At 47.2% G+C, this 21,720-nt stretch overlaps 1 protein-coding gene and 1 long non-coding RNA gene across 4 annotated transcripts in view; one reads left to right on the forward strand and one right to left on the reverse strand.

Moving 5' to 3' along the window:
• The window catches only part of LOC307224701, a 45,608-nt gene extending 45,132 nt beyond the window's left edge, over positions 1–476 (forward strand). Inside the window, exon 2 of the long non-coding RNA XR_013842701.1 lies at positions 65–476. This is a non-coding gene — a long non-coding RNA (uncharacterized lncRNA). The remainder of the gene's footprint in view (positions 1–64) is intronic.
• Positions 394–20,492, reverse strand: LOC307224594 (protein PML-like). 3 transcript variants are annotated; one of them, XM_079991539.1, is made up of 9 exons: positions 20,290–20,492; positions 17,596–18,068; positions 15,743–16,317; positions 14,876–14,910; positions 13,413–13,529; positions 11,385–11,649; positions 9,622–9,677; positions 7,168–7,285; positions 394–1,507 (listed from the first exon to the last, which is right to left on the reverse strand). In XM_079991539.1, the coding sequence occupies exons 1-9, from the start codon at positions 20,326–20,328 to the stop codon at positions 726–728; spliced, it is 2,460 nt and encodes an 819-aa protein (XP_079847665.1). In that variant the 5' UTR covers positions 20,329–20,492; the 3' UTR covers positions 394–725. The 3 variants fall into 3 exon arrangements, with proteins under 3 accessions (XP_079847665.1, XP_079847664.1, XP_079847666.1); XM_079991538.1 differs by having other exon boundaries at positions 14,876–14,913; positions 20,290–20,491; XM_079991540.1 differs by lacking the exon at positions 13,413–13,529 and having other exon boundaries at positions 14,876–14,913.
• Positions 20,493–21,720: the final 1,228 nt, after the last annotated feature.

Consider the following 21,720-nt stretch of genomic DNA (forward strand, 5'->3'; position numbering starts at 1 on the left):
GTTCAGCTACATCTGGGTAGCCACAGGGGCTCCGTCCTTGTCCTAGACTAGAGGACAAAGGTAGCTCTACTCAAAAGGTTTCAGCTGGACTTGCAAATTAAACTCCAGTGCTGAGATGAGTCAACCCCAGAGCATAGCTGTCAACGTTTTCCTTTTTTTAAAGGTAAATTCCCTTATTCTGAATAGGATTCCTCGCAAGAAAAGGGAAAAGCTATGGCCCAGAGGTTGGTGATAATGGCTGAACCTTATCAACTCATGCAGCTGCATGGAACGATGTTACAGGATGACTGAGTTAATTTTCCTCCCTTATCTTTATGCTTGGGCCAGTATGAGTATTTCTGTTATGGTTCCCTGATTGCATTTTGATTGACAAATAGTTGTCTAGGTACAAACTTGAAGAAAAAAGCATGGTTTACTTGTGGATCTTAATTGCTTAATTGCAAAATAAAGATGTGCTTTAGTAAAAAAAAAAATTAGTACTTATTTCATTAACATGGTAGAAGCATAGAATTGTAGAATCTGCTGTTCTGGAGAGTCGGACTTGAGGCAATGGCTTCAAGTCACAAGAAAGGAGATTCCGACTAAACATTCGCAAAAATGGTAAGAGCTGTTCAGCAGTGGAACAGACTCCCATGAGAGGTGATGGACTCTCTTTCCTTGGAGGTTTTTAAGCAGAGGTCGGATGGTCAGGGATTCTTCAGCTGCGGTTCCTGCATTGCAGTGGCCTAGACCAGATGACTCTTGGGTCCCTTCCAGTTCTGAGATTCTAGGAGGTTGCTGCCGGCAGCAGATGCCAAGAAGCCGAATTGCAGTTGTTGGAAGTAGAAGCGAATCTTGCTCAGCTTTTGGATTTTCTCCTCCGTGTCCTTTCGGTGGCGATTCAGGAACCTGCACAACTTGCTCAGCCCCCTTTCTGGGTCTTCTTGGTAGATGTGCTGGAGCATGGAAAGGCAGACATTGTGCAGCGCCAAGGTTTTTGCAGAGGGCTCAGAGAGGAGCTTCTGCGACAGGAGGGGTTGCAGGGAGGCGTAGGACCGTATGTTGGAGTAGGCAATGACTGTCCTTCGCTCCATCACAGGGTTCACCTCCAAGACAGTACACAAATCCTTCAGGGCCTTGGCGCAGTCGTCGGCCCGCGTGTCGTTCAGGTCGCCCCAGCGATATGTGTTGTCCAGGCTTTTCAGCGTGTAGCTAGGCAACTCTGGGACCTTCTCCTTAATGAGGGGCAAGGCATCGATGAAACCAAAGATGGAGGCTTCAAATCTTTCCTCCTTGTTGATAGCTTGCAGGGCGCCAACCAGGGCTGGGAGATGGTCCACAGACCAGATGTCATACCCCACCAAAATGGGCAGGGAGAGGGAGCAGATGTAGTCGAAGAACCCCTCCAGCCCAGTCTCGGAGAATTTGCTTCTTGCGTCTCCGCCAGAGGAAGGCAACAGCGGCCGGATCATGACAGAGCAGCAGTATGCTTCTTCTGCTAGGGCAACCAGGTGCAGGATGTCACCCGCTGAAAGAGCAGTGAGAGGAGGTTAGTCCAGATTGACCACAGAGGCATGCGCATCAAAAATACAGTGGTACCTCGGGTTAAGAACTTAATTCGTTCCGGAGGTCCGTTCTTAACCTGAAACTGTTCTTAACCTGAGGTACCACTTTGGCTAATGGGGCCTCCCGCTGCCACCGTACTGCCGCCATGCGATTTCTGTTCTCATCCTGGAAGCAAAGTTCTTAACCCGAGGTACTATTTCTGGGTTAGCAGAGTCTGTAAGCATCTGTAACCCGAGGTACCACTGTAAATAAATATTACTCAAGAGCCATCAGGTTATTTCAGGCAAGAAGCCAGGCCAAATGGGTTGCTGATTTATTTATTATCATTTATTTATTGCATTTATACCCCACCTTTTTTTCTTCATGGTTCTCCCCCCGCCTCATTTAATCCCACACAACAACCCTGTGAGGTAGGCTGGGCTGAGGCAGGGACTGGCCCAAAGTCATCCAGAAAGCTTCATGGCTGAGTTGGGGTTCAGTGGCAAACCGCCTCCATCTATGGCATGAGAAAGTCAATAGAGAAAAGTCTTTCCCCCTCTCTCATAACATGAATTCATGGATGATGATGATGATGATGATGATGATGATGATGATGATAATTTATTATTTATACCCTGCCCATCTGGCTGGGTTTCCCCAGCCACTCTGGGCGGCTTCCAACAGAACACTAAAATACAATAACCTATTAAACATTAAAAGCTTCTCTAAACAGGGCTGCCTTCAGATGTCCTTTACAAGTCTAGTAGTTGTTTTTCTCTTTGAAGCGGAATGCCGAAAGATTCAGGACAGAGAAACGAAGTCTTCCTTCGTACAGTGTAGGAATGGAGAATCAGGACAGACAAGGAGTTTGATGATCATCTGAGAGACGTTTCTTCTGGCCAGCCTCCAGAACCTCTCTTTTATTGAGTATTACAAATATTGCCACCAGTGTGCTGGTGGCTGATTAGTTAACATAAAGACAAAGAAACTCATTGCTGATTGGTTAACATTTGCATAAGGCGGGTACAAGGCAGGATTACATATAAACATTAATCTTTACTAGTTCAAAGACTGTTAAACAAGGTAGAGCTTAGACAGGTATGAAAGCTCTTAATCCACTTATAACTAAGATTGATTATAATATGTCTAAAGCAATCACTAATGTTCTGATCATAACATAAGAGCACATAATCAATTATATGTTGAAGAAGAATATATCAGGGTAAACTTTAGGTGAACTAAGAAAAGGAATGTTGTGCATGGTACATCTTTGGCATGTGCAAAGGGGGATTAGAAAGATAGCTATAGGATTAAAAAGGTGAAGCTTGAGTGTTTCCAGAAAGGCAAAAAGGGAGGGCAATAGTGATTCCCAGAATCTCTCAAAATCTCCCAGAATGCCACACAGAAAAGAACCAATGTTTTACTATACTGGTATAGAAAGAGAACATCCTTTCAGTACAGCACAGATTCAAACTGTGGCACTTGCTTCCTCAGGAGGCAGGGATGGTCACCCATTTCAGTGTCTTTTAAAGAGAACTGGACAAATGCACGGAGGGGGAGGGGGCTGCCAATGGCTACTAGCCAGGATGCCTCTGGTGCTGTGGGTTAAACCACAGAGCCTAGGACTTGCTGATCAGAAGGTCGGTAGTTCGAATCCCCGCAATGGGGTGAGCTCCCGTTGCTCGGTTCCAGCTCCTGCCAACCTAGCAGTTCGAAAGCACATCAAAGTGCAAGTAGATAAATAGGTACCACTCCAATGGGAAGGTAAACGGCGTTTCCATGCGCTGCTCTGGTTTGCCAGAAGCGGCTTAGTCATGCTGGCCACATGACCCGGAAGCTGTACGCCGGCTCCCTCGGCCAATAAAGCGAGATGAGCGCCACAACCCCAGAGTCGGCCATGACTGGACCTAATAGTCAGGGGTCCCTTTACCTTTAGGAAGCCTCTGCTCTGTCTCTAGTGTTGGAAGCGGTGATGTTTCTGAATCCCAGTTGCTGGAAAGAGCAGGAGGGGAGAGTTGCTCTTGGGCTCAAATTCTGCTTGCAGTTTTCCCACAGGCATCTAGTTGGCCACTGTGAGAACAGAATGCTGGACTGGATGGGACACTGGCTTGACGCAGCAGGCTCTTACGTTCTAGGTAGCCATATGCCATTGATGGACTGACCCCCTCCCCCCCTGCTTTAAGGGTATTTTTAGAAGGCAACGCCAGGGTGTCGGTGTGAGCACCTGATCTCCTTCCGCTTCCCTACAAACATACTCACTGTCGTTATCCAATTTGCTCAGAGGCCAACCAGCGGGTGTCATGAATCTGTGCTCCTGCATCTTTTAAGTGCCTTGCAATACCCTTGCTGCTCCCCCCTTAGAAACCACCTGAGTTAGTGACCATCAGCACACTTTGTAGCCAGAAAGATCATAGCTAAGCTCAGATTACCACCATGCATTTAAAGCGCCCTTATACCTCTTTATTAATCCAGAATGTGGCAGCTACAGTAGATTGGTGACTGAGACTGCAATGCGCTCTACATGGGGCTACCTTTGAAGGTGACCCGGAAACTACAACTAATCCAGAATGCGGCAGCTAAACTGGTGACTGGGAGCAGCCGCTGAGACCATATAACACCGGTCCTGAAAGATCTTCATTGGCTCCCAGTACGTTTCCGAGCACAATTCAAAGTGTTGGTGCTGACCTTTAAAGCCCTAAACGGCCTCAGCCCTGTATACCTGAAGGGGCGTCTCCACCCCCATCGTCCAGCCTGGACACTGAGGTCAAGCGCTGAGGGCCTTCTGGTGGTTCCCTCGCTGCAAGAAGTGAGGTTACAGGGAACCAGGCAGAGGGCCTTCTCAGTAGTGGCACCTGCCCTGTGGAACGCCCTCCCAGCAGATGTCAAGGCAATAAACAACTATTTTGCTTTTAAAAGACAACTGAAGACAACAGGATTCCCTGTTTAGGGAAGTTTTTAATGTCTGATGCTGTATTGTTTTTAATATTCAGTTGGAAGCCGCCCAGAGTGGCTGGGGAAACCCAGCCAGATGGGCGGGGTATACATAATAAATTATTATTATATTATTATTTATCTATTTTGTAAAATTTACACACAGCTTGATTGGAGGAAACCTCAAAGGGCCTTACGAAAAGACTTTAGCACTAGCTGCAGTCACCAAACTATCTTCAAGTGCAGTCCTATGTAAAGAACATCATAGTAATCTAACCACAAGGTGGCCAGGCTATCCCTTTCCACAAAGTTGGGAAAAGGGGCTCTTTGTTCCTTGAGGCACATGTCACCTCAAGGAACAATGTGGGAACACCCCCAGCCTTTCAAGGGTACATGCGTGAAAAACACACCCACCAGCCAGAACAGGCCATTTGCACAGGACCCAAGTCTTGTCAGGATTCTACTTGCCCTTGACTGAGCCTCCAGGTCAAGGTGGGTTTGTGGCATCATCATGTACTTGTGGATTTCCCTGTGGCCCCTGGCTAGGCACCACTGGAAAACAGAAGGCTGATCTGATCTGATACCAGCTTGTGCTCTCATTGGAATGTATGTTGGAAGAAGAAAAAGTTGGTAGCATCTTCCCTGCTGGAAGGAGGGCAGCAGGTGAGCAGCCCCTTTCCCGATGCCCCTCTGATACGCCAGCCTCTCCCTTCACTCCCAGGTAGGGATGGGAACATATGCCAGTTTTGGTTTCTCTCGGTTTCTCTTTTTCCAGTCTTAGGTTTGGTTCTCCACAATTCCACATCAGTTTGTAGTTTTTTTAAAAAGAGAAACTCCTCATGAAAAGCCACCAACATTTTAGTTCAAATCTCTCCTCATCTACACATTTTTGTGTACCGTTTTGCCCAATCTGCACATTTTTGCAAACCAGTTTTCCCTAATATAAGACTTTCTTGTAGCGGCTATTGATACAATTGATCATAATATCCTTCTGGACAGTCTAGAGGAGCTGGGGGCACTGCTATACAGCAGTTCTACTCCTTCCTCCTAGGCCGTGTCCAAAAAGTGGTGGTGGGGGATGAGTGTTCAGACCCCTGGGCCCTCACTTGTGGGGTGCCTCAGGGTTCTGTCCTCTCCCCCATGCTTTTTAACATCTACATGGAGCCACTAGGAGAGATCATCAGGGGGTTTGGGCTGGGTGTCCATCAATATGCAGATGATACCCAGCTCTACCTCTCTTTTAAATCAGAACCAGTGAAGGCAGTGAAGGTCCTGTGTGAGTGCCTGGAGACTGTTGGAGGATGGATGGCAGCTAATGGATTGAGGGTGGATCCTGACAAGACAGAAGTACTGTTCTTGGGGGACAGGGGGCGGGACTCCCTGGTCCTGAATGAGGTAACTGTGCCCCTGAAGGACCAGGGGCACAGCCTGGGAGTCATTATGGACTCACAGCTGTCCATGGAGGCACAGGTCAATTCTGTGTCCAGGGCAGCTGTCTACCAGCTCCACCTGGTACGCAGGCTGAGACCCTACCTGCCCACAGACTGTCTTGCCAGAATAGTGCATGGTTTAGTTATCTCCTGCTTGGTCTACTGCAATGCACTCTACCTTTGAAGGTGACCCGGAAACTACAACTAATCCAGAATGCAGCAGCTAGACTGGTGACTGGGAGCAGCCACCGAGACCACATAATACCGGTCCTGAAAGACCTACATTGGCTCCCTGTACGTTTCCGAGCACAATTCAAAGTGTTGGTGCTGACCTTTAAAGCCCTAAGCGGCTCCGGTCCTGTATACCTGAAGAAGCGTCTCCACCCCCATCGTCCAGCCCGGACACTGAGGTCCAGTGCCAAGGGCCTTCTGGCAGTTCCCTTGCTGCAAGAAGTGAGGTTCCAGGGAACCAGGCAGAGAGCTTTCTCGGTGGTGGTGCCCGCCCTGTGGAACGCCCTCCCATCAGATGTCAAAGAGATAAACCTGACATTTAGAAGACATCTGAAGGCAGCTCTGTTTAGGGAAGTTTTTAATGTGTGACATTTTAATGTATTTTTAATCTTTGTTGGAAGCCGCCCAGAGTGGCTGGGGAGACCCAGCCAGATGGGCGGGGTACAAATAATAAATTATTATTACAGTGGTGCCTTGCAAGACGAAATTAATTCGTTCCACGAGTCTCTTCGTCTTGCGGTTTTTTCGTCTTGCAAAGCACGGCTATTAGCGGCTTAGCGGATTAGCACTATTAGCGGCTTAGCAGCTATTAGTGGCTTAGCGGCTTAGAAAAAGGGGGGGGGAGGGAAAAAACTCGCAAGAACTCGCAAGACGTTTTCATCTTGCGAAGCAAGCCCGTAGGGAAATTCGTCTTGTGAAGCACCTCAAAAACAGAAAACTCTTTCATCTAGCGAGTTATTCGTCTTGCGAGGCATTCGTCTTGCGGGGCACCACTGTATTATATATCCTTTTTAGCAATATATGTGTGTTTTTATGCACACTTTACCCTGGGATATGCAATTTTGTGCATGTGACCTGGCTGGATAACTGCACTGTGCAGTAGCACAGACTTTGCAGGATGGCTGGGTTTTGGTTTATGCGTTGTTTTGGAAAGTGCAAATCAAGTAGATTTGCCTTCAAATGCAAACTGAACTGAATTTCTCCCCCACCCCTTCTTCCCAAGAGATAATTCTGCAGTATCTGATTTCAAAAGTGGCTCTCAGCCCCTTACGTAGAAGCTTCAGGTCGAAGAACACCATGGTCCCTTGCCCCAACTGAAACTCCTGCCTCAGGCGTTCTTCCTGGCTATTCTGTGATCTGTTCCTGATGTCCAGTAGCAAGCTAGATTCCTGGCGAGAAGACAGACAAGTGGGGGGGGGGACACTTCAGAGATTATGGGCCACTGACTCACCTCCCTCCCCCAGCCACAACCACTGCACTGCTGCCTTGGGGTTGGAGGGTTCCATGTCCCAGAAAAAAGAGCACTGTGACAACTTAAAAGACTAACAAGATTTTATTCGCAGAATAACAGAACTGTCGAGAAGGAGGATACCCCCAAGCAGGGCCGGATTTAGGTTTGATGAGGCCCTAAGCTACTGAAGGTAACGGGGTCCTTTATATGTCCAGCTGTCCTTTGTCAACAACAAATTGTCGCTGTTTTTGTGTGTGTTGAATATATGCTGTATGGTAATTTATGGACCTAATAGGTATCTAAAGCCATTTGCACAGAACAAAATATGTATTTTATCAAAGCAATTGTTGAACTGAAATACAATTAAGAAGTATATTAACAGTGAAATACAATTAAGAAGTACATTTTGGGGGGCCCCCAAGAGAGTGGGGCCCTAAGCTATAGCTTGTTTAGCTTATACATAAATCTGGCCCTGCCGCCAAAGGTCATCTGGTCCAAACCCCTAGGAATTGCAGGGGAAATGTCACGAGTAAGATTTTTGTACTCAAACATCACCTTTGGGCTGATTTACAAAGTGGACCGACAAGATGATTCCTCATCATTCTGGGGAAAAGTGACAAAGGGTGCCGCAGGGTTCTGTCCTGGGCCTGTTGTTGTTAAACATCTTTATAAATGACTTGAAGGAATTGAGGGGGTGCTCATCAAAGTTGCAGGTGACAGCAAACTGGGAAGGATAGCCAATGCCGCAGAAGACAGACTCTGGATTCAAAAGGGCCTTCACAGACTGGAGACCTGGACTTAAACTTACAAAATGAATTTCAATGGGTACAAATGTTCTGCACTTCGGCAGGAGGAACCAGATACACAAATATATGATGGGGGGACACCTGGCTTACTAGCAGTACATGTGAAAAGGGTCCGGGGTCTTAGGAGACCACGAGCTTCGCATGAATGAACAGTGTGATGATGAAGCAGCAAAAATGGTGAATGCTATTGTAGGCTAGTGGCCAGATCAAGGCAAGGAACAGTTCCACTCTAGTCTGCCTTGGTCCGACCCCACCAGGAATACTGTGTCCAATTCTGGGCACCACAATTTAAGAAGGATGTCGACAAGCTGGAAGGTGTGCAGAGGAGGGCCTCCAAGATGATTGAGGGTCTATAAACCAAGCCTTATGAGGAGTGGTTGAAGGAGCGGGGTACAGTGGTGCCCCGCAAGACGAACGCCTCGCAAGACGGAAAACCCGCTAGACAAAAAGGTTTTCCGTTTTGGAGGCGCTTCGCAAAAAGAATTTCCCTATGGGCTTGCTTCGCAAGACGAAAATGTCTTGCGAGTTCCTGCGGGTTTTTCTTCCTCCCCCCCCCCTTTTCCTAAACCGCTAAGCTGCTTATCAGCTGATCCGCTGATAAGCCGCTTAACAGCTGATCGCTAAAAGCCGCTAAACCACTAATAGCGCTAATCCGCTAAACTGTCAATGGGCTTGCTTCACAAGACGAAAAAACCGCTATATGAAGAGCCTCACGGAACGGATTAATTTCGTCTTGCGAGGCACCACTGTATGTTTAGCCTGGAAAAGATGAGACTGTAAGGAGATATGTCCAGCTGTCCTTTGTCAACAACAAATTGTTGCTTTTTTGTGTGTCTGTTGAATATACGCTATATGGAAATTTATGGACCTAATAGGTATCTAAAGCCATTTGCACATAACAAAATATGTATTTTATCCAAGTAATTGTTGAACTGAAATACAATTAAGAAGTATATTAATAGTGAAATACAATTAAGAAGAAGTATATTTTTTGGAGGGGGGCCCTAAGCTATAGCTTGTTTAGCTTATACGTAAATCTGGCACTGACTCAAACCCATGGCTTCAAGTTACAAGAAGGGATATTCTGGTTAAACATCAGGAAGAACTTTCTGACCGTGAGAGCTGTTTGACAGTGGAACAATTTCCCTCAGGAGGTTTTTAAGCAGAGGTTGGCTGGCCATCTGTCTTGGACACTTTAGCTGAGATTCCTGCACTGCAGGGGGTTGGACTAGATGACCCTCAGGGTCCCTTCCAACTCTGCAATTCTACGAACATCGAAGGTTTGCTTCGCTGCGCCTATGTCACAATCAGGTGCAAGAAAAGGATTGCTCTTTTATTATTCTGTATAGTTGAAAAGGGCCACCAACGTGCTGGGAGACCACGGCCTTCACAAGGGACTCCGTTGTCCAGGGGGCAGTGAGGAGGGCACCATGCGACAGGGTGGCAGCACCTGGGTCTCTGCACTCACCACAGATTCATCGTCGGTGATTTCGTCTCCCGAGGAAATGCTCACAGGAGCATCACCTGCAAGAGAAAAGCCGGACATCCAATGAAGGCTAGCTTTCTGCGCTGGCCTTTCCCACTGCCAAGTTGCTCTTAGTATCGGAAAGCACTTTCTAATGTTAAGTTACAATATACAATGGTACCTCAGGTTACAGACGCTTCAGGTTACAGACTCCGCTAACTCAGAAATAATACCTCGGGTTAAGAACTTTGCTTCAGGATGAGAACAGAAATCTCATAGCGGCGGCACGGTGGCAGCGGGAGGCCTCATTAGCTAAAGTGGTGCTTCAGGTCAAGAACAGTTTCAGGTTAAGAACGGACCTCCAGAACAAATTAAGTTCTTAACCTGAGGTACCACTGTACACACAAGCAAACACATTATTATTTTTGGACTCTCACAGCCAGCTCCAGTTTAAAAGAGGCTTTCCTGCCTTTCTTTCAACCAGGTAACGCTTCTTCCAAGATTTGTGTATGTATCTGTATTAAAAATATATACAGTGGTACCTCGGGTTCTTAACCTGAAACTGTTCTTATCCTGAGGTACCACTTTAGCTAATGGGGCCTCCTGCTGTCGCCTCGCAATTTCTGTTCTCATCCTGAAGCAAAGTTCTATTTCTGGGTTAGCGGAGTCTGTAACCTGAAGCGTATGTAACCTGAAGCTTATGTAACCTGAGGTACCACTGTATTTTTGAAAACCTGATTGATTGTGGGTGCTTTTTAATCACTAGAGAAGGTTTCACTCCACTACGTGACCTGACTGATTAAAGCAGGTTTAGGGAGACCGCACCCCTCCAGAGGCTGTTAGATTTCAACTCCCCCCAGCCTCTGCCAGAGTGGCCATGGTCAGGGATGTGGGTGGGAGTTGTAGTTCAGCGACATCTGCAGGGCACCAGGTTACTCACACTTGGTGGCCAAGTGGTTCAGGCGATGGATTAGAAATTCACTGGGATCTCGCCCCACGGGTTCAAATCCTGCTGACGACGTACCGATGTTACTATTTGAGAGCTAGCGTGGTGTAGTGGTTGGTCAGACAATGACCGGGGAGAAACCAGGGTTCAAGTCCCTACTCAGCCATGAAGCTCACTGGGTAACTTGAGGCCAGTCCCTGCCCTTCAGCCTAAGAATGGGGAGGTGGGGAGCTCCTTGGCGAAAAAGGTGGGATATGAATGCCACAGATAAATAAAAATACCTGGTGTTATGTACTGAGTCAAATAGGATCCAAACTGCAGCAGTCTGATTGGTCCTAGAACAATAGGATCCAAAAGGCAGCAGTCTGATTGGTCCTAGAACAATAGGATTCAGAATGCAGCAGTCTGATTGGTCCTAGAACAATGCAGCAGTATGATTGGTTGGCAGGAACCACCCAGTCATGCTCCAGATTGAAGTGAATCCACAACCTGATTGGCTTACAGTAGAATTCCGGAATTAGCCAATCATGTGCAGCCCATTGTGTAAATAATGTATATAAAGCAGATACTTTGAGGGGACTTTCATTCATTCCTCCTCACCACTATGAGCTGAATAAAGAGCATGAAATCACTTTGCGACTCTGAGTATATTTCACCTGGATTAAACAATTCAGCCTTCTTTAGGCTGTCGATTTCACAATGAGAAGCTCACTTCTCACGATGAGAAGCCATTAGTATCCTGCCCCTCTCAAAAAAGATATCAAAAATGTGTGACTTGGTCTTAAGAATCCCTGAGTAAAACAGCAGCTTCTGTCTGTACCTGGATCAGACAGCTCTGGGTCAGACCTGGGGGGACACTTTGAGCTGTCCATGCCTTCTCCTGCCTTGTCCCTGCTCCCTGTGGAAGGGGAGCATCCTGGAGATTGAGAACTGGTCCAAGTTTGTTCCAGCCTCCTGTTGCTAGGCAGCTGCCTGAATCTGGTACCATCATCATCATGTTCCATTTTCACCACTTTTGTAGGGGTCTGTACAGCCCTTTCCAGGAAGGCACAGTTCCTCTTTGCTGGCGACTTCGGGAGGTGGCCCTAGGAGACAAGAGCACGGAACAGGATGATATGGCCACTAATTAATTAATTAGTGCCGCGAAAGCCACTACAAAGTGAGATACAAAAAAAACCCCAAAAACCACACATACAAAAATATTACGCAGTTAAAATAATCGTTAAAGTTAGGCATTCCATCTAATAAAAATTTGCTCTTCTGAAGAATTCAACTTAGGCCCACAAATATTTCTCATTAAAAATGCCACTCTAAAGACAATGCAGGCCATCTTTGTCAGAATTGTCAAGGGGACCTGTCCCCTGATAAAAAGTGAACCACGTTCCCCCATGATCTTTCAGCTGAGAGGTTTTAATCTTTGAACACGGTTGCATTTACTACTACTACTAATACTACTACTTTGGGCTCTTTGCATTTTTGTGGGGAAAAGAAATGAATGATTCTGAGACATTTGAATTTAAAAGAAATATTGTTTAACAGAAAGTGGAGAAGATGGATGCTATCATGGAGTGCATATATTAAATAACTTTTTTTATGTAACTGGCAGATGGAAAATCGGAAGTCTGTTTTATTTTTATTTGTTTCTTTTTCTTTTCTCCCCCCTTCCTTTCTTTTTCCTGCTTCTTTCTTTTTACCCCCCCCTTCTCTTCTTCATTTTCTGTTCTTATATCTTTCGAGTCCTATGTCTGGGATCTTTATTAGTGTCCAGGGACTGCATGTCATGGAAAATAGTTGATGGAGGACGCTGGATGAGAAACTGGGAAGTGCCGGTTTCCCAGGGTGAGAGAACTACTTTTAAGAGAGGGCTCTGTATTCTATTTTTACTTTGGGTAGCTGTTTCTGTTTTTTATTTACATTCATTTTCTATACCTTACTGTATCACAACAAAACTTTAATAAAAATCTTAACTGATTTTAACAAAATCAGGTATTGGACACAGGATAATAAATCAGTACAGAATATGGTTGAGAAGTATTGGAAGTAGGGGAAGTATAGATGAGCCCTCTGATTCTTCCACATCACATAGTGTTGCCATAAAATCCAGACGCAAAAGTTATTGAACTTTTGGGGGGGCAAGGGGGGGGGGTTGCCTGAAGCTGTTGAGCTTTAAAGCTAATTTAAAGAAAGTTGCCCAAACCAACACTGCCGACATGGGTTGCCATCCGACTGGCATTTTTGCAATTTCCACCCCGAAACTGCTTCCAACTGCAGTATTATGCGTATGTCCAGGGACGTGGGTGGCGCTGTGGTCTAAACCACAGAGCCTAGGGCTTGCTGATCAGAAGGTCGGCGGTTCGAATCCCCGTGAGCTCCCATTGTTCAGTCCCAGCTCCTGGCCCACTTAACAGTTCGAAAGCACGTCAAGTGCAAGTAGATAAATAGGTACCGCTGTGGCGGGAAGGTAAACGGCGTTTCCATGCGCTGCTCTGGTTCGCCAGAAGCGGCTTAGTCATGCTGGCCACATGATCTGGAAGCTGTCTGCGGACAAACACCGGCTCCCTCAGCCTATAGCGTAAGATGAGCGCATAACCCCAGAGTCATCTGCGCCTGGACCTAACAGTCAGGGGTACCTTTACCTTTACCTTTACCAGGAAATTCCAGACGTATGGCAACCCTAGCATTACCCCACATTTTTACTGTTCCAATATCTCTCTCTCTCTCTCTCTCTCACACACACACACACACACACACACCTAGAAGGAAGCCCCCTTCCCACATTCGTCACAACCAGAGAATGCAGGACAGTGGGAGGGGAACAGAGGGAGGGGAATTGTGCTTTCTGACTTACCAGATTACTGGTGCTTGCATTGCTGCTGCTGCTGCTGGAGCCATCTGGGTCGCTGGCATCTGTCTTTCTGGCCACCGCATTAAGGCGATGGCGGGGAGGCTGTTTTTCACACCCTCTCTGCAGATGGGTAATGCAAACAGTTTTATGAGTGTTTTAATAGAGAAAACTCCCTCTATTATCACATGAATACTCTGGAGTTAACTATTTGTGGTAGTGTTTATAATAAAACAGTAGCAAAGTGAAGGCTCCACTCCCTCCCTCCCCAGAGGTCCAAAATGTGAGGAGTTACTTCCAACGTGTGTATCTAATTGTGTTCTGAACACTCTGTGAAGGTTTCCACAGTGAGGCACAAAAACTTAGTTCAAGACACACACTGTTTAGAGAGGATTTTAAGCAGCCCAATTTGATGGCAGGCAAAGACTTTCTTGTTCCCAACAGGCTTTTGGGAACTGCCTGTTTTTAAGGAAAGGACTGGTGTTGGGGCGTTTTTATTGCAAAGATCTGTATATCTTAATAGACACACAAGCACACACATGCTTAAATGTTTTTAAGGATGTTCCCCTCCCCAGTTTTTAGCTGTTTCTGTTTTATCTGTGAGCTGCCTTTGACTAGATGACTGAAAATACTCGGAGTCGAGAGTGGATTTCATGCTCTTTATTCAGCTCATAGTGGTGAGGAGGAATGGAAGTTCCCCCAGGATGTCTGCTTTATATACATTGTTTACACAATGGGCCCCACGTGATTGGCTAATTCCGGGATTCACCTGTAGGCCAATCAGGTTGCAGATTCACTTCCACCTAGAGCTGGATTGGGTGGCTCCTGTGAACCAATCAGACTGCTGCATTCTGAATCCTATTGTTCTAGGGCCAATCAGACTGCTGCATTCTGAATCCTATTGTTCTAGGACCAATCAGACTGCTGCATTTTGGATCCTATTATTCTAGGACCAATCAGACTGCTTCATTTTGGATCCTATTATTCTAGGACCAATCAGATTGCTGCATTTTAGATCCTATGCAACTCAGTCATGACAATGACCCTCAGGGGCTCTTCCAACTCTAGAATTCTAATTCTATGACCATATTTTCCAAGCCACTCAGCTCCTGATAGGATTTCACTTCCACTCAAGGATTCGAAAGCAAGTTGCCCTGCCTATCTAACCCCATTCGCTATCCAATGGTTAAACTGTCAGCTTCTCCCTTAAACTCTCTCTTTTCTCTCCTGAGTGGCATCTCTGAAAAGATCCCTCATATATGCAGCTGGAGTTTGTCAATATGGAGACGGCAGTTCAAGATGAACACCAGAGACGGGGGAACCTTCAGCCCTCCAGAATTTGTAGGGCCACAACTCCCATCACCCTTAGCCATTGGCCATGCCGCCTGGGACTGATGGGAACTGGAGTCCAGTAGCGTCTGGAGGCGCACTTGTTCCCCAGTCCCAATGTATGCAAAAGCAGCTCTCACCTGGTTGGGTGCAGTTTCCGGTCCACCTGGGACAGCTTCTAAAAAAGAGTGAGGCATTATTAATTAGAAAATGGAGCAAACTGGTCTGTTCCTATTCAGAGACAGAATCACCAAGTATTTCAATTCTGCAGCCATCACTGGCATATCTCTGTTAGTTTTCCATCTTCCTACACAAAACGTTAAGGAATGTATTTCACTTTGAAACTTTACTATTCTATAAAATTGACCATCCTTGCACCATAAAGCATTAATGAAAAGACCTTTTTAACTTTTGCCTGTCAATCATCCTTATTGTTCTATATAATCATAAATCCTACGGACTCTGGACTTAATGGTCTTATGAGCGGCACTTTTTGAGATGGGTCATGAGCATTCCTTCACCTGTGGTTCTGGGAGCCCCTCCTGCTCATTCTGTTGATGGGGTCTCTAGACTTCCACCCTGAAGCCTACCAGCTAAACAACTCTCCTTTACTCAAAAGTTTGTCACGGTGATGGCCACATACAAAAAGTATGACCTCTTACAATCTGTGCAAATCTGTCACACAAAAAGTGGGCAGCAGCTGCACAGATCTTTTTGTTCTGCCTACCTGGAGATGAGCTGCAGAAAGTATTCAATCTAGATACTCTGAAAGCTGAAATCTCTCTGCACATGAGCTACCACAGTCAGTATGTTGAGAGCTTCTGACTGGCGGGTGTGTAAGAGGAAACACCAACAAGGTGGCTCTGATTATTTCTTTGCTCTGGCAAAGAACCAGTGCCACCACTGGGACTAGGCCTTTCCACACACAGAGCAGGAGGTCTGCCACTGGGTTCACTTCCTCTCCTACCCAGTCACACCAGCCAGTCATTGCTCTTCAAGACTCTCACCTCTGGCCATTGTCACTCTTTCATACAGAGCCTGGAGCTGGGTCTTGACGTCTGCAAAGTCCCTCGCTTGGATCTGGAAATTGACAACTGGTGGCTGGTTATCTCTGAGCTTCTCCAGTGAACTTTTGATGTAGGGTTGCATCTCCAAGACCACCTGGTCAGAGGCGTAGAGCTGCATCTTCTCCACCAGCTGCTCGCTGGATGCCATCCTCTTGACCAGGCCTTCCACGTCCTTGAGCATCCGCTCTACATCCTTGACTTGTTGCTGGTGCTGGTCCTCCACTTCTGCTAGGAACTTGGCCTCCTTTTCTTGCAGCACCTTCACCATCTTGGCAATCTGTTGCTGGATCAGCTCCCTTGTCTCGTTCCTCGTCTTCTCCATGCTTGCCACCAGCTCCTGGAGGCTGCGGTAGGTTTCGCTGTGGTTGCTTTTCTTGAGCTCTCTTTGCATGCTCTCCAGCTCATTTTGCATGCGCTTGATTTCGTCTGTTATTTCGCAGTGCTGGCTCTGGTGTTTGCTGTCCAGCGTAACGCAAACCACGCACATGGGCCGCTTACACTCATTGCAATAGACTCTGTAAATCAAACACCATTGGCTTTGTTATTGGGACCGCTGCTCATAGTTATTATTATTATTAATAGTTTTTTCATTATGATTATTTTAAATTCTAGTAACACCAAAAATTAGTTCTTTTTAAAAAGATAAAGCTAAAGGTAAAGGGACCCCTGACCAATAGGTCCAGTCGTGACTGACTCTGGGGTTGCGGCGCTCATCTCGCTTTATTGGCTGAGGGAGCCAGCGTACAGCTTCCGGGTCATGTGGCCAGCATGACTAAGCCACTTCTGGCAAACCAGAGCAGCGCACGGAAACACCGTTTACCTTTCCGCCGGAGCGGCACCTATTTATCTACTTGCACTTTGACGTGATTTCGAACTGCTAGGTTGGCAGGAGCAGGGACCAAACAACAGGAGCTCACCCCGTTGCAGGGATTTGAACCGCCAACCTTCTGATCGGCAAGTCCTAGGCTCTGTGGTTTAACCCATAGTGCCACCTGTGTCCTTTTTAAAAAGATAAGTTGTCACAATTGCCAATATTGATGCACTGAGTTGATCATAAAACATGCAGAGAGGGAAAGAATGTTTACTGAACCCGGACACTCACATAGACCTGCGGTACTGGCTCATTTTGATTGTATGTAATCTGTTCTGGGAGTATTTCTGGCTCAACCACAGGGCACAAATGCTCTAAATAAATACATGTAACCTGATGTTTCTAAGCTGCTGTATTTGTATATAAAATAAAATTAGACCAGACAGTCAAAAAGGAAACCTCATCCTTAGACCCATCTGAATCCAGGAAGTTGGATTCCGTTGGAGGCAGCCCACTGGATCAGGCCAATGGCCCATCTAGTCCAGCATCCTATTCTCACAGTGGCCAACCAGACACACATGGTAGGAAACCCACAAGCATTCAGGCAGAGGATGGGACAGTGGGCTCAACCCTGGCACTCAAAATGAGATCTCAGCAGAGCCGTCCTTCCTATTGGGCTTAGTGGTGCATCGTGCCAGGGCGCCGGCCTTTAAGGGGCGCCCCAGCGAGTGGGGGAGATGCGCGGCTTTGCCGGCGGCCTCCCCTTTCCCTGCACGCCCGCCAGCTGTGCCCCGTCAAACTGGTGGGCGTGCAGCTTCCTTCCCAAGTCTTCGCGGGAGGAGAGTGATCCCCGCAGAGGCTTGGGTAAAGGTCAACATCCCTGGAAATGGGGGGTCGAAGGGATCTTGGCACCACGGCGCAGGATATGCTTAAGACAGTCCTGGATCTCAGACTGAGAATGAAGCGCTAACGGACCACCTACCTTGCAGCATCGTTATTGTGGGTTTTTTTGGGACAGTTCATGACACTTTGCTTTCTGGTCTCTGCAAGGAACTTTGCGCTCGACATGCCCTGGAGATTCTTCAGTGTTTTGACTTCATGGAGGCTGTTCTTCTTGACTCTCTCGTGGTTTGTGAAACACACGCCGTCGCAAAAGTGCCAGTCACATTCGGAACACCAGAACACCGCCTCTCTCTCAGAGCTACAGCTGCAGGCCAAATCTTGGCCTTGGCTGATCTTCTGGAAGATGCTCAGCTGGGACTGAAGGTTTGCAAAGAGCATGTTGCGCTTCAGTTCAGGGGGAGAGTACGGGGATCTGCATATGGCACAGTGACCACTGGGCTGGTTTTCTTCGAGACACTGGCTGCACAGGTTGTGAAGGCATGGCAGGAGTTTGGGGCTCTGAACTTCCCCGTGGCAACTCTCACACAAGAGGAACTGTAATTCACCCATCTCCTGTTGTGGAAAAACAAGGATAAGGGGCAATAGTTTGGAAGATGTCCATTAAGCTTCAAGTAGGGATAGGAAAATGGGGGGTGGGGGAATCATCAGCATTTTGTTGCAAATTCCTCCCAGCTTACACATTTCTGTATGACATTTTTTCCGTAACTGCACATTTTGGAAAGCAAAGGTGAATCTACATTGTCTATCAGAGATCCCACAAGCCCCACTTTGCAGCTGAATCTCCTGGCCCAGAACCGTCTTTTGTTGAAGCAGCCCAGGGGTTTAGGGGGCTGCTGCTCTGGTCCCAGCTCTTGGAGCTCAGGTGTTCCAAGGGTTTGCATCTTCTTGAGCCAGAGGACATGGCTACCTACTACTTTGGAGAAGGGGAGCCTCTTCTGGCACTTGGCCTCTCAGCTGCCATGGTTGCCAAATGCACAACTGGCTCAAGCACAGATCAGGTTACAAGGTACACAAGCCAGCAGTTGTATCAGAGCACTAAGGCACATGGCTGGGCATAAGATAAGATGCTGTCCCAACACCTTATATGCCCCCTGAGCTCTCCTTTTTACAGTTTCGGATTGAGGCAGGGCATGAATTATTATTTATAATGGAAACTATGTACTTAGCATTGCCTAACACAATTGCAAGAAGGCAGAATGAGTTAATAATTACTCATTTCCTGTTACCGTTCAGCTTCCTGCTGAGTTAAGAAAAGGACCAAACCTAGATGAAGGTATTCTTGCAAGGACACACAAGAAGGTAAGAATCTGGATTTGGCCCATGGTTCATCTAGCTCAGCATCCTCTTCTCAGGGTGGAAGACCAGATGCCTTTGCGAAACCCACAAGTAGGATATTGCCCACCCCCCCTGTGACTGGTATGCAAAGTCTTACTGCCTCTAACAGCGGACATGAAAAATGCCTTTTCCCAAAACACTTTTAGATGGGGGCAAATCCCTTTCCTGGGTAAGACAGAGTATTTGCTGGTTCCACTCTGGTGATATCAAATCTGTTCAGAGCCTCTTAGGCACTCTGGCCCCTCTTCACTCCCACCAAGCCCTGTATTACAGATGGAAGCCAATTTCATTTCCCTCAGTTTCTCATTTCCCCCCCATCTTAAATCTAGTTCTCCACATTTTGCAGGAATTTGTGGGTTGTTGTTTTTTAAAAAATTGTCATGAAAATTCACCAGCACTTTAATGCAGTTTTCTCAGAATAAACACATCTTTAGATGCAGTCTTGACTAATGCACACATTTTTGCAAGCAATTCCTCCCAGCATAATGCATTTTCACTGGTAAAATATGCATTTCTGTAAACATTGCAAAATTTTGACAACTGAAAATTTTAGAGGATAGCTTTGTTTTGGTTTTAATATTGTCCAGAAAACATTAACTGGGTAGATTCAGCTGTAAACAACAACAACAACAACCTATTATTTACAACCTATTATTTATACCCCGTCCATCTGGCTGGGTTTCCTTACTGAACCGAGTTTCTCCCCCCTGCCCTGCCGTTAATTCTGTATATCTTTTTTTGCCCACCTCCTTCGCTTTCACCCTCCCCTCCTCTACTTTTAACACCCACCCAAGTTCCTATGTTAGAGCTTATCACTTACAGGACCAGCGCCAGGGCCAGGGGGCATTGGGGTCTCCTGCTGCCAGTGGCGTAGCGTGGGGGGTCCAGGGGGGGCCAGCCGCACCGGGCGCAACATCTGGGGGTTAGGGTTAGGGGGCGCAAATCCATGGGTTAGGGGGCGCAAATCCATGGGTTAGGGGGCGCAAATCCATGGGTTAGGGGGCGCAAATCCATGGGTTAGGGGGCGCAAATTACTTGCCTTGCCCCGGGTGCTGACAACCCACGCTACGCCACTGCCTGCTGCCCACCCCCTTGCCTGTGCGCACTAAAATCCTTGAGCGTCTCTTGGTCCTGCAGCTTTCCCCCCCTCCTCCTCGCCCCCCCCCCCGCTCCCTTTTCCCACCTTGGAAAAGAAGGCAAGGGAACGGAGAGGGAGGAACAGCTCCGTCTGGGCTGCAGTAGCTTGAAAAGGAGGAGAGGGTGCACTGAGGACCCCCTAAAAGCTGGACCCCCTGAAAACTGATCGCTTGTCACGGCACGGAAGTGGAGCAAATCTGGAAAGAGCTTCCGAAGGATGCCTTGGCTGGAAATGCCCCCGAGAGTTTCCTTGTTCCCTGAAACTCAGCCGAGTGCTCCCAGGACAAGTCCAGGGTCTCACCTGGCTCTCGGAGAGGGATGCTGAGGTCACCTGAGCCATGCTTGTCTTCCCACGAAGCTCTTTCCTCTTCCAGAGGAGCTCTTAACCGAGAAGGGAGGCGGCCCAGAAACTTCTGCTTCTTAGGTTTCGTTTTCATAGAAACGGAAAGTCTTCCTGATTGTTGTGTGCGCCCCTGGGCGTAGCCACGATTTTATGTTGTCAACTTTCAAATTTGAAAATAAGGGATCAGCAGCCTCGAAAATAAGGGATCAGCAAGGAATTTCCCGCAAAAAAGGGAATGTGTTGGGGGGGGGCTATGTGTTGGGGGGGGCAAGGATTTATTGGTGGGAGGACCAGATGGGAACTATCTGCAACACGACTGGTCCAGTGGCGTAGCGTGGGGGGTGCAGGGGGGGCGGCCGCACCGGGCGCAACATCTGGGGGTTAGGGTTAGGGGGCGCAAATCCACGGGTTAGGGGGCGCAAATTACTTGCCTTGCCCTGGGTGCTGACAACCCACGCTACGCCACTGGACTGGTCAGTTAGTTAAGTACAGTGGTACCTCAGGTTAAGAACTTATTTCGTTCTGGAGGTCTGTTCTTAACCTGAAGCAGCACTTTAGCTAATGGGGTCTCCCGCTGTGATTTCTGTTCTCATCCTGAAGCAAAGTTCTTAACCTGAAGTATTATTTCTGGGTTAGCGGAGTTCGTAACCTGAAGCGTCTGTAACCTGAAGCACCTGTAACCCGAGGTATCACTGTATTTGTACAGTGGTACCTCTGTTTAAGAACTTAATTCGTTCTGGAGGTCCGTTCTTAACCTGAAACTGTTCTTAACCTGAGGTACCACTTTAGCTAATGGGGCCTCCCACTGCCACTGTGCCTCCGCCACACGATTTCTGTTCTCATCCTGAAGCAAAGTTCTTAACCCAAGGTACTATTTGTAGGTTAGCGGAGTCTGTAACCTGAAGCGTATGTAACCCGAGGTACCACTGTATTTATTTCCTTGATTTAGTGGGGAGCTGCCCAAAATAGCTGCTCTATTTATTTTCCCTTAGCTTCTGTGCTGGCATTGCTGGTTCCTGCCCTGCCCGGCTGCTTTTTCTCATCTTAATAATATCTCTGTTTCTGTTGCAAGAGGAAGATCACTCACCACAAGGATTTATGAATACTGGCCACCATTCATTGCTGTTCCTCTTGAAATGCTACCTAAGAGTGTTGTTGTTGTTGTTTCCACACTGCCTATACCCATAGGTCTCAGGGCAGAGCACCGCACAAAGTTACAATATGCAAAGCACAAAATACATAATAAAAATAAACAAAACATCGCGATGGCCTGAGGTATTGCTCCATGGAACAGACTGTCTCAGAAGATGGCGGGATGCCGTGGAGAACCTTTGGAGAACCTTCCAACTCTAGGATACTATACTTTTCATGCCGGAGACTTCGGTTCTT

This window comes from Podarcis cretensis, assembly GCF_951804945.1.
Source record: "Podarcis cretensis genome assembly, chromosome: 9".
Taxonomy (NCBI): domain Eukaryota; kingdom Metazoa; phylum Chordata; class Lepidosauria; order Squamata; family Lacertidae; genus Podarcis; species Podarcis cretensis.

What these genes read in the sequence shown, in the direction of transcription:
- LOC307224594 (XM_079991538.1), bottom strand. Translation starts at nt 20,328, where the DNA reads ATGGCTCAGGTGACCTCAGCATCCCTCTCCGAGAGCCAG. An exon ending in CACAATAACGATGCTGCAAG is followed by an intron (nt 16,318 to 17,595) that starts GTAGGTGGTCCG and finishes TTTGATTTACAG; the next exon opens with AGTCTATTGCAATGAGTGTA. An exon ending in TCACCGACGATGAATCTGTG is followed by an intron (nt 7,286 to 9,621) that starts GTGAGTGCAGAG and finishes TCTTCTCGCCAG; the next exon opens with GAATCTAGCTTGCTACTGGA.